The sequence below is a fragment of the Labeo rohita genome, chromosome 19, assembly GCF_022985175.1.
Source record: "Labeo rohita strain BAU-BD-2019 chromosome 19, IGBB_LRoh.1.0, whole genome shotgun sequence".
In the NCBI taxonomy this organism is placed as follows: domain Eukaryota; kingdom Metazoa; phylum Chordata; class Actinopteri; order Cypriniformes; family Cyprinidae; genus Labeo; species Labeo rohita.
The window spans coordinates 25,336,409-25,349,243 of NC_066887.1; the positions used below are offsets into that span (position 1 = coordinate 25,336,409).

The 12,835-nt window shown below is 36.5% G+C and overlaps 1 protein-coding gene across 1 annotated transcript; it reads left to right on the plus strand.

Annotated features, from left to right (window-relative positions):
• The first annotated feature begins 6,699 nt into the window (after positions 1-6,699).
• On the plus strand, positions 6,700-12,450 carry ing4 (inhibitor of growth family, member 4). Its single transcript, XM_051137607.1, has 8 exons — positions 6,700-6,759; positions 7,253-7,324; positions 7,451-7,617; positions 8,257-8,371; positions 8,494-8,608; positions 9,154-9,298; positions 10,740-10,801; positions 10,995-12,450. Exons 1-8 carry the CDS (start codon positions 6,723-6,725, stop codon positions 11,032-11,034), a joined length of 753 nt encoding a protein of 250 aa, XP_050993564.1. The 5' UTR covers positions 6,700-6,722; the 3' UTR covers positions 11,035-12,450.
• The last annotated feature ends 385 nt before the right edge of the window (positions 12,451-12,835 follow it).

The window sequence follows — 12,835 nt, forward strand, 5'->3', positions numbered from 1 at the left end:
AATAGTTGAGTTAAATAAAACTACCAGAAGGCTGGGTTAAATATTTAACCCAACAGCTGGGTCAAAACAACCCAATCGCTGGGTTTGTCCACATTTTTATGTTTTTAACTAAGCATTTTTAAAAATGTATATTTAGAAAGTTAAACTTTTTTGATAATTATTAATATTCACTCTCCAGAGAATCCTTCTGCACTGGTTTGGTTCCAATCAGGTGAAAAACCTAGAGCTAATTAGCAAAAGTAGTTTTTTCACAAAATGCGAAATACCCAATTAAATCTGATGCATTTTGTCTGGCGTGAGCCACGGATTCCAACAACATAAGACACTTGAGCATGCAACGAATGGTTAAGGAGTTATGAGCAATTTCATACTTTTGAACCCAACTGGGGCGAGCCTTTCAGGTCTCTATGACTTATGGTTTGGTCTGCACAATCAGTTTTATGTGGAGATCACTGATCGGTGACCATTCTAACAATTACAATGGGGCTCAAGTGAGTAAATATATTGATATTAAAAAACTGTTATTTTATATAGTAATAATATTTCACAATATTACTGTTTTGCTGTATTTTTGATCAAATAAGCAGGTGAGCATAAGAGGGTCCTTTAAAAATATGAAAAAAAAATTCTACCCCCTCTCCACCTATACAGTGACAAAAATGTGTTTACTTACCATCAACTAAAATTATTTTGCAACAGACCTTGTTAACAAGTTGTGTTAACACAGCTCAACTTAATCAATGAAATCAGACACAGTCAAGACAACATTGATAGCACATCATCATACCAACAGCTTCAGAAATGCAGACACCCGAAGTGTCAACGCTTCGCACTTTATAAATGACTCTACACAAATCAATGCCTCAACTTTCTCCAACTTAAAATTGGAGGCGTATACCTGACACTGAGGGAAATAAATAGAGAGGAAGAGGGAGGGAGAAGGCTCATCCTGACATCACAAAACCAACATTGGGACACCATATCATCATTTATTTATGCGCCCAACAGCTTGCCTGAAGTTACAGGAGGCTCTCTCAAAGGGTGAGTCATCCTTTTCTCACTCTCTCTTTCTCTATCTCCCTCTCTTTCTCCACCCTATCTCTCATTTTCAAAGCAGCCACTGACATCAAATTCACTTTGAGGCTGGGACTTCCTATGTCTCGCTTGCATATTTTGATTTGTGTGTGTCTGTCTGTGCACATAATAACACAGTAACTGTATATGCCGTCGCTATAATTTGAAGGCTGCATGCTGTTATTTAACTTAACATTATTGCTGCATGCTTTTAGGCTACGTTACATGCTGGCGTAACTTACCACATACTGTCACGCTAATTGCATAACTATAAATAGCACTGAACATGTACTGACCTCCCAATGTGCTATAGAAGACACGATGATGGGGAAAAATGCTCTTAACAATCCCCATAGCAAACTGCAGTACAGCCGCTGCAAATCCGATTTCTTCCCTCTACATTTGCACAGTGTGAGTACATCAGACCTGCGCTGTGCCGACAGAGCTCTAATTCAGACAGAGAGGCAGGCTCCGGCCCGGCTCTATACTGCCCTTGGCCGCGATCAATAACTCCATGTTAGACCAAAGTAATTCAGCAGGGTTTTATTCACTCTGAACATTTCTTTGGCCCTCTGAGAACGTGAATCACCCAGAGCTCACAGCCCTGTCACTTTGTACCTGTGCAAGGGCTTTATAGTTTCCTAGATCTGCAAATGGGTTTGCTTGAAAGGGTCAGTTCTTGTCAACTGTTAAATAAATATAACCTCCGCCATGCATGTACAGCCATCTGCATCTGCCCTAAAACACCTGTTTGGCCGAACAATCAAAAATTCAATGTAATTTGCTTTCAGTCTATCCAAAAGATATTTAGGTAAAAGATGGCCACAGAATTTTCTGATTTTCTTTACTATTGTTTGCAGGGTGAAGCTAGGACAAGAAATTAGAATAAGAGAATGTGAATATTTTGTATTCCAATATAAATATCTAAACATGTATACTATCATATCTATGTCTCTATCTATTTATATATACACTACCAGTCAAAAGTTTTTGAACATTACGATTTTTTATGTTTTTTTTTTTAATAATGTTCTGCTCTCCAAGCCTGCATTTATTTGATCCAAAGTACAGCAAAAACAGTAAAAGTTTGAAATATTTGTGCTGTTTTCTGTTTGAATATATTTTAAAATGTAATTTATTCCTGTGATTTCAAAGCTTAATTTTTAGCATCATTACTCCAGTCACATGATCCTTCAGAAATTATTCTAATATTTTGATTTGCTGCTCAAAAAAACATTTATTATTATGTTGAAAACAGCTGAGTGGATTTTTCAGGTTTATTTGATGAATAGAAAGTTCAGAAGATCAGCATTCATCTGAAATCTTTTGTAACATTATAAATGTCTTTATCATCCCTTTTGATCAATTTAAAGCATCCTTGCTAAATACAAAAAAATTATACTGACTCAAAGTTTTTGAACAGTATAGTGTATAATGTTTCAAAAGCATTTTATCTTTCTATTAATCAAATAATCCTGAAAAAAATGTACTCAACTGTTTTAAATATTGATACAAGTAATAATAAAAATGTCTCTTAAACAGAAAATAAGCATATTAGAATTATTTCTAAAGGATCATGTGACAATGAAGACTGGAGTAATGATGATGAAACATTTAGCTTTGATCACTGGAATAAATTACATTTTAAAATATATTCAAATTGAAAACAGTTATTTTTAATAGTAAAAAATTGTTCAAAATGTTACTGTTTTTGCTGTACTTCAGATCAAATAAATGCAGGCTTGGTGAGCGGAAGAGACTTCTTTAAAAAACAAAAAAAATCTTACTGTTCAAAAACTTTTGACTGGTAGTGTGCATAATAAAATGTGAGCAAAATGGTTGAATCCATGAGCATAAAAGTAAAAAATGTATCATTTTAAGAAATAAAATCTGGCCTACACTGGAAAAAGTCATTTTGGTGATTAATTTTAGCATTTACAATTATCAAAAAAATTCTCATAAACAATATTTTACATCCCCTGACAGTTTTAAGCAGTAATAACGGTGGAAATCAAGTCACTCAAATAATATGATGGCATGCTACCCTTAATGAGCGCTGTGGGCATTGCGATTACTACTCTGTCTAGGAATGAGTGCTTGTCTTCTCCCTTTTTAATTTGCTCAAGGGAGCATAAATGCTTATTAGCATTGCCACAGTAATTTCTCCTTGAGGGAGACCACTGACAACACTCCCTAAACAGAGAGTGTGCTCCCTTAATACTTCATACGATACGTGGGTGTTAGAGAGGCAAAATTATACCAGTCACAGGCAGCTAGAGGAGACTTAGAGAGCTGCTTTGTCGGAACCGACATTTATTCTGTGCCTGCTTTTAAAAACAGAAAGTACTTCACAAAAAAGCGAAAAGAAATCAGCATGCAAATAGCATCTTAAATTGTACTCTGCAAGTGATCATCTCACTAGATCTTAATTATGTTCATCTACAGCTATTTTAGAAAATCTGATTCAGCAGCACAGCTCAGACGACATAGTCCTGAATACTTATGCGAAAACAGGCAAAGGAGGAAGCCTGTTTAGACATGCATCTCGATTGGGAAAGCAGCAGTAATTACGTTCTTTTGGCAGTCCTGTGGGGTGACATATTGTGCCAGCTTTTGCTTAAATGAGATTGAGTATCCTCTCCTTACTGCACAACACAGTCTCAAATCTTAACTGCTGTATTGTTGTCTGGCTGTCAGCTCCACTCCTGTAATGTGTTTATTGGGATAATGACTGTACTGGGAGAGGGACTAGCTACTGACCAACACTCCCACAGGTTCTTGCTAAACAGCTCAAAGACTATTGACTATTGCCCTCTTCTGGTGAAAAGTACAGAGTACATGCTAGGAAAAGCTATAGAGGCTTCAGAGAGGGAACAGATGTTAAAATCTCATTTGTTTATTTACACGATGCCGGTAATGTCTTGACGAACAATAAAGCAATTATACTCTAAAAAATGCTGGGTTCAGCCTGCTGAGTCATTTAATTGGGTTGTTTTTCAGATTTTTACCTAGGCACTGTGTAGTTTTTCTGCACTACTACTGGCTTATTTATTTTTTTATTTTTTTATTTTTAACCCAAATGCTGGATTCAGCTTGTTGGGTTATTTTATTGGGTTATTTTAATATTTTTTTTCCCCAGGTACTGGGTAGTTTTTCTGTAACTAAGCTGCTGGGTAATTTTTAATGGTTTATTAAATATTGGAATATTTTTTTTCTACCCAACCGCTGAGTTAAGGCCTGTACTTTGACAAAATAACCGAGCTACTGAGTTACAGTCAGTATGTGGGCTTTTGCATCCTCTACAGGAGAGCGCGGTTCACTGTGCCACCGATTTGGTACACTTCTTCAGCGAAATAAAGGTTTTTACACATTTTATTTCATTTAAAAATTCTTTACTGTGCTGTTATTTAGATTATTTTATGTAACCCAACCTACAATGATGAGATGTCAGTCAGCAGCGTCATCAGCAGCAGTCATTTTGCATTATGGAAACGCTTTTCGCCTTGGATAACAAATTGATTTTATTCATTATAATACTGAATTAAATTTCATTTGATGTTAAAATATGTCTTCTAATCTCAGTACTGTTTATGGCCAGGTTATGGAGTCAGTCACAGCATCTTTCAGCTACCAGTGAAACGCAAGGCTGTGGTCTGAGGCTCATAGTTCCCCCGGCGAACAGCAGCACGTCACCAACTCGAGATTCAGCACTATTTCGTTGAAAAGTGATTACAGAAAATGGTTGAATACACAATTAAAATGCTACTTTTAAATGTTCCATTTCTAAAATGCTTGTTTAATAAGTTTAAATGTATGTCATATTGTAAACTGTGCTGTATTCATCCAAATAAATTCAATTTGTCTTATATTTTTATCCATGGGTGTTCTTGCTTAATAATGTTCATTTTTGGTTATTGCTGTTGCCTCTATAATTCTGTGTGAGTTGTCATTTCCAGCTCATTTTAAGCCAGCAATATAATAATTTTTAAACAATAGTTGAGTTAAATAAAACAACCCAGCATGTTGGGTAAAAACATTTAACCCAACTAGCTGGGTCAAAATGACCCAGCATGTATTCTGTCCAATATATACCCAGCGCTGGGTTGGCAAATAACCCAATTTGGGTTGTTTTTAACCCAGCATTTTTAAGAGTGTACACTCTAAAAACTGCTGGGTTAAATACAACCCAGCGCTGGGTAAAATATGGACAAACCCAGTGATTGGGTTGTTTTGACCCAGGGATTGGGTTGATTTGACCCAGCGGTTGGGTTACTACCCAGAAGGTTGGGTTAAACATTTAACCCAACCGTTGAGTCAAAACAACCCAATTGCTGGGTATGTCTATAGTTTACCCAGCGTTAGGTTGTTTTTAACCCAGAAGTTTTTAGAGCGTAGGTGATTTTTTTAAAGATTTATTTTTGGCGTTTTTATGCCTCTATTTGGATAGGACAGTGTAGATCAGTGGTTTTCAAACCGGTCCTGCGAGCACTCCCAAAACTACACATTTTCTGTGTCTCCCTCATCTATCACACCTGATTAAACTCATCAGCTCATTAGTAGAGACAGGAAGACCTGAAATGGGTGTGTCAAATATGAGAGACCTACAAAATGTACAGCGTTGGGGGTGCTCGCAGGACTGGTTTGAAAACCACTGGTGTAGATGGACAGGAAGCAAAGTGGGAGAGAGAGGTGGGATCAGGAAAGGTCCACGAGCCGGGATTCGAACTCGGGTCGCCCGCAGCGCAATTGGTGGCTATTGGTGCCAACAGAGTGTAGGTGATTTTGAAAAATATTTTTAGATGAAGGCCCTATGACGAAAGGTCCTATGTGACATAAAAAATATTGTCGCAAGCCTAGTAAATTTTGTGATATTTTTAATGTACACCATATAGTCCAGAATAGCTGCTTACTGCATACTGTGCAGTAGTATGTGAAACTATGCAGCTACAATATTTTGCAAGTGCTGGTCATCATTTCCAAAAAAAAAAAACAAAAACCTTTATTTTTTGCCATGTTCTAAATAAATAAATAAATAAAATTGTAGACGATGCTTACCATAAGAATAATGTGGAATTACTTTAAATTTGTAGGCTAACATAAATAGCAGCAGTATGAATTCAAATTGAAAGACTTCACCCAAATACCCTTTTAATGTTTTAATGAATAGTGAACTACAGTTAAATATTAATTTAATATTTCTGTGCCAATTCTGGGGAGCATCTTACCCTAAGCATCTAATTTTATCTTTTTACTTCAAAATAAAAACAATATTTTTGTACTCACTAACATTAATGTTTCCTCAAGTCCCTCCCTTCAACATAAGAATGTCACAAATCATTATCCAAAGATTAATTACATCAGTTAACCTCAAAACTATTTCGTCTGACAAATATTCAGATGACAAGCTGAGAAAAACAATCCTAAAATCTTACAATTTGTTTCCAGTTTTTACAGCTACACTCATTTTTCTGTTCTCCATCTCTGAACATTCAAAGAGAAGCTTTATCATTCTGTTTCAACACTTTCAAAGTAGATAGAGGACATGAAAGAGGTCAACTGACACCCCCCACTCATGACCCCTCCCCCCATAGCCCCCCAGCCCAGGACTTCCGGTGAAACCGGAAGAACCTTTGTTTGTGTTTGTCAAAATGGCGGCTGGAATGTATCTAGAGCACTATTTGGACAGTAAGGCTATTGTCTTTGTTTCTGTATCCATCCCCTTAAATAAACATCTTCCGCTTTCATATTATCCAGCATGCCTGCATGTTTCACATACACACACGATTTACAATAAAACGATCGCGTAATGAGACAAAACAGCGCTAATAAAAACGTCAGTACGATCATTCTCTGAAGCTAACGGGCTAACTAAGTGTAAACAGTGTTATGATGTTAACAATGGTTATGTAACGTTAGTTTTGTTTGGTCGGTGCGGCACCGATAAACGTGACAGTGTAATATTACTGTTATGTAATTTTAATGAAATGTTGTAAATAAACACCTGGCAAAATTAAAGCGCAATGACAAGCTTTAAATGCTGTGTTTCAGTACAGTCGAGCTAGCTTGCGCTCGAGATTGTGTACTGTGGTGCTGGTTTTCAGATCCGCACAGCATTATGGGTCTTGATTTATGGCTTTGTGATAGTGTGGATTATTCATATGTCACTTTATCTCTTTAGGCATAGAGAATCTGCCCTTTGAACTGCAGAGGAACTTCCAGCTGATGCGAGATCTGGACCAGAGGACAGAAGGTGAGTCTAAACCTGCCTCAATACAGTAATATAGAAACATTTTAAGGAGATTTTAAATGTTTATATTTAATGTCTGATTGATTAGGGTAGTAAGTGTTTGTTTGTTTGCACTTCTTCTTTCTCTAGATCTGAAAGGGCAGATTGATTCTCTGGCTCGTGAATACACAGCCAATGCTCGGACGTTGTCCTCTGAACAGAAGCTCTCACTGTTAAGACAGATCCAGCAGTCTTATGGGAAGTGTAAAGAGTTTGGAGATGACAAGGTCCAGCTTGCGATGCAAACCTATGAGATGGTTAGTGTGAATTTGCATTTACTCCTTACAAACTGGCTTTTATAACTACTGCAAATTCTGTTTATATATGTTCCGTTTTAATATAAATGTACACTACTGTTTAAAAGTATGGGGTCAGTATGAATTTTATTTAGAAAGGATGCATAAAATTGATCAAAAGTGGAAGTAATGTTACACAAAATCTGTTTAGACAATGTTCTTTTGAACTTTATGTTCATCAAAGAATATAAAAATATTAAGCAGCACAACAGTTATGAACATGGATAATAAGAAATGTTTATTGAGCACCATATCAGCATATCGAAATGATTTCAGAAGCATCGTGTGTCACTGAAGACTAGAGTAACGATGCTGAAAATTCAGCTTTGCTATCACAGGAGTAAATAATATTTTAAAACATATCAAAATGGAAAATATGTTGGCACTAATAGCCTCATGGTTAGTGCGTCAACATATAGGGCCATTGCGCTGCGGGCGACCCGAGTTCGAATCCCGACTTGTGGACCTTTCCCAATCCCACCCCCTTCTCTCTCTCCTACTTTGCTTCCTATCCAACTACACTGTCCTATCTGTAATGTACATTTAGTTGCTTTATAACTCCTTACAACAGTTCATGCTTCATTTACTCTGTGCATTTAGGTGGACAAGCATATCCGAAGGTTGGATACAGACCTGGCTCGCTTTGAGGCTGACCTTAAGGAGAAACAGATAGAAAGCACCGATTATGACTCTACCTCCAGCAAGGGTAACAAGAGTGAGTGTTTCTGTGAATTTCATAGCTTCTTAAGCCTATTAGTGCTGTTTTGGCACATGCACGTCTCTTATGTGGATCTCTGTATATCAACAATGTTTCTGATGGTCGTTTGTTGTTTGAAGGTGACCATCGAGGACCCAAAAAGAAGGAGGTGACTCGCACTAGGTCAAAGGTGAAGAACTCTGACGATGACTGCAGCTCAAAGAGCGGACAGAAGAAGGTCAAACTCACGCAAAGGTGAGACTCAGACATTTTAGATTATAATTCTGTTTTAAAGTTTGTCATTTTTGTGCTGCTATTGGCACCAGAATTGCGTATTAGAATGATCATGTGACACTGAAAACTGGAGTAATACTGCTGAAAATTCAGCTTTGCATCACAGGAATGAATTACTTATAAAATATATTAAATAGACTTCTTTCAACAAGATTTCAAACTTCTACAGACCCAAACTTTTGAATGATACAGTATGTGCCACATCTTAAGTTTTGGTTTATTATTCATCTTTTAGTGGAGATTTATATATAGGCTGTATGTATAATCTGTTTGTGATGTTATTTCAAAGTAGAAGGGAACTGGAGCCTCCCAGCTTGTACATAAATATTTTAGTTGTTTTGAAATACATTTTTAATGTTTAGAAATAGCAAAGGGTTAGCACAGTTTGCCCTACAGTGCGGACTACATCATTTTCTTTCACTGTCTAACCGCTTGTGTCATCAGAAGAGGCAAAATGCACTGAAAAAAATAAATCTAATAACATTTTATTAAAAAACGTCTTCCAGCTCTGAGTTTTCAACTCCGGCTGTGAACTTTGGGAACGTGCACCCTTCGGATGTGTTGGACATGCCGGTGGACCCCAACGAACCCACCTATTGCCTCTGCCACCAGGTGTCATACGGAGAGATGATTGGCTGTGACAATACAGACGTGAGTCTCCTTTTTCATTTAATGCACCATGACAGAAGTCAACAAGCTTACAGCCTCTCATACATTATTGGTAACATAGATATTTACAGTTGAGGTCAAAAGTTTACATACACCTTGCAGAATCTGCAACATGTTAATTATTTTACCAAAATAAGAGGGATCATACGAAATGTTTTTTTTTTGTTGTTTTTTTTTAGTACTGACCTGAATAAGATATTTCACATATAAGATGTTTACATATAGTCCACAAGAGAAAATTAAAGTTGAATTTATAAATATGACCCTGTTAAAAAGTTTAGATACACTTGATTTTTAATACCGTGTTTTGTTACCTGAATGATCCAGAGCTGTTTTTTTTTTTTTTTTTTTTTTTAGTGAAAGTTGGTAATGAGTCCCTTGTTTGTCCTGAACAGTTAAACTGCCTGCTGTTCTTCAAAAAGATCCTTTAGATCCCACAAATTCTTTGCTTTTGCAGCATTTTTGTGTATGTGAACCCTTTCCAATGATGACTGTATGATTTTGAGATCCATCTTTTCACACTGAGGACAACTGAGGGACTCATATGTAATTATTACAGAAGGTTCAAATGTTCACTAATGCTCCAGAAGGAAAAACGATGCATTAAGGGCAGGGGGGTGAAAACTTTTTGAATTTGAAGATCAGGGTATATTTAACTTATTTTGTCTTCTGAGAATTTTTTTTTCTTCTGTAACTTCTGAAGGGCAGTACTAAGTGAAAAAAATATTATATTTAGGCGAAATAAGAAAAATGTACACATCTTCATTCTGTTTAAAAGTTTTCATCCCCCGGCTCTTATTGCATCGTTTTTCCTTCTGAAGCATCAGTGAGCATTTGAACCTTCTGTAATAGTTGCATATGAGTCCCTCAGTTGTCCTCAGTGTGAAAAGATGGATCTCAAAATCATACAGTCATTGTTGGAAAGGGTTCAAATACATAAAAATGCTGAAAAACCAAACCGGACCAGAAGGATTTTTCTAAGGAACAGAGAGGCAGTTTAACTGTTAAAACAAGGGACTCATGAACAGCTATCACTAAACAAACAAAAAACAGCTGTGCATCATTCAGGTAAGAACACCGTATTAGGAATTAAGCGTATGTAAACGTTTGAATAAGGTAATTTTTATAAATTCAACTATTATTTCCTCTTGTGGACTATATGTAGACATCTTATATGTGAAAAATCTTATTCAGTTCAGTAGTAAATAAAAATAACATGCATTTTGTATGATCCCTCTTGTTTTGGTAAAATAAAAAACGTGTATGTAAAATGTTGACCTCAACTGCATAAAATGGAGGTTAAGTATTTAGACATAAGCTGTAAATTCCATTCCCAGATGGCAGCTTTATATTACAGCAGATTCCTGTGCATTTATATTCAGAGCTGTGCTTGTGGTAAATGTGTGAATTTCTCTTTCTTTAGTGTTCTATCGAGTGGTTCCACTTTGCCTGTGTGGGTCTGACCACCAAGCCGAGGGGGAAATGGTTAGTAGTCGTGAATTTTTTTTGTTTGGTTTTTTTTTTTTTTTTGCTCTTGAAACTGATGCCAGTCAGTGCTGTCGGGCATCAGTTTAGCAATAAACATTTTAGTCTAAAGTAACTCACATAATAGAGAATATCGGTTTTAGTAAGTACACATGTATATTTCAACATCTGCCTTGTTTTCCGTCTACCTCAGGTACTGCCCAAGATGTTCACAGGAGCGGAAGAAGAAATGAACATGCAAAGCAAGAGAATTCACAGAGAGGGAGGTAGAGGCAGACACAAGGGTTGAAAGGGTTTTTAAGGCCCTCCATAGACACTAATATAGATCCACTCTCTGCTTAATCTGGTGCTTGTCGTCCTCTTTTCCATCTTCACATCCCTCTCTCAGCCAGACAATAAGAAGGGATGACGGGTGAAGATGAAGGAGGTGTAGTTTTTAATTTATGTGCTCAGTAATGAAGATGACTTTTGTTATGGAGTATTTTTGATTTGTTTTGGTTCTGCGTTTTTTTTTTTTTATATTCTTATATTTTCGGTTTGTTTATTTGGATTGTCTTTTTTACAACTCATTTTAAACACACAAACTCAGCAGTCAGGGAGCATATCAGGAGATCTCACAGTTCTTTGCTACGGTTGTGATTCCAGGTGGTCTCAGACTGGATAATTGCTGTCAGTCTCCTTCTCAGAAGGGATCATTTCCTACTAGTCTCAGATTTTGAAAAAGTAGAACAGGTCCCAGATCAGATTGAAACTGATCCCTTATCTAACTTATTTTCTCATTTCAATGTTTATAAAAGGGCAACAGTTATCAACTTACCTCACCAAATCTGAGATGTTTATTTGACAAACCAGCAATTACAAGAAAACAGCTGCTTGAAGGGATTATTTAACTTGATTTTTACACCTACTCAGCCTTTACGCTCTCTCTCTTTCATTGTCTTACATTCACAAAACGTGCACTTGAAGACCACCGCTTCACTTCAGGTCCATTCCACAACTGTAGATTTCAATGCAGACATTTTTTGGTGCTTATGGTCACACACTACTTGGATCGTAATAAACCGGTCATATTCCAGACTGTTGAAAAGCATTAACTCAGCATGTAACATTGTTCACTTGACAGTTGGTCATTAAATGCATTTGGTGTTTTCTTTTGTAACCTATGAATTAACTCTAGGATTGCTGTGGGCTCAGCAACAGGGTTCTTTGCGACTGGATTTTGGTGCTTATGAATATATTAAAGATAATGATGTGTATGGTTCGGTTAAATGCGTGAAGTACACAGTATCGCTTGCAATGGTCATTGTGTTTGACGTCGTTAAAGCAGTATGATACTTTTTGCGAGATGTTGGAATCAAATGTGTTGATATCAACTTGTATTTAAGATTCGGTTGTTTTAATGAAACAATTACAGGTATGTCAGATAATGCAAACCATTTCAAAACCTGGTGCTACGCAGTGCTTGTTGCCGGTTCTAAATGATTCTATTGTCTGGTGTACGATGAAGGGTTTGTGTCATGTGTTTTTTGCCTTTGTCATGTTGCTTTGTGATTTGATTGTTCCAGATATTCTAGAGTACTGTACTAATGTCAGATATTGGGTCTGGTTGTCTTCCATGCTGAATGAACAATGCCTGATTCTGAAAGCGTCATTGTGTCACTTAGTCATTATTTCATTCATTCTGGCATTTTTAAATGCTGTTGTCAGAAAAGTGTCATAAACGTAGTGTAAAATAACTGTTTAATGTTTTTTTAAAGAAGTCTCTTCTGCTCACCAAGCCTGCATTTATTTGTTCCACATACAGCAAAAGCAGTTGTGTTGTGAAATATTTTTACTTTTTAAAATAACTGGCTTCTGTTTGAATATATTTAAAAATGTAATTTATTACATTGTGATCAAGGGTGAATAGAAGGATCCAAAAATCAGCATTTATCTGAAATAAAAAGCTTTTGTAACATCATACAATGTACCATTCAAAAGCTTGGAGTCAGTATATTTTATTCTTTTTTTTTTGAGGGGGGAGGGGGGGAGAAG

Coding starts and splice junctions, on each gene's coding strand:
- ing4 (XM_051137607.1), top strand. CDS start 6,723: ATGGCGGCTGGAATGTATCTAGAGCACTATTTGGACA. Junction 8,609..9,153: donor AAGGTCAAACTCACGCAAAG/GTGAGACTCAGA, acceptor AACGTCTTCCAG/CTCTGAGTTTTCAACTCCGG. Junction 9,299..10,739: donor TTGGCTGTGACAATACAGAC/GTGAGTCTCCTT, acceptor CTCTTTCTTTAG/TGTTCTATCGAGTGGTTCCA.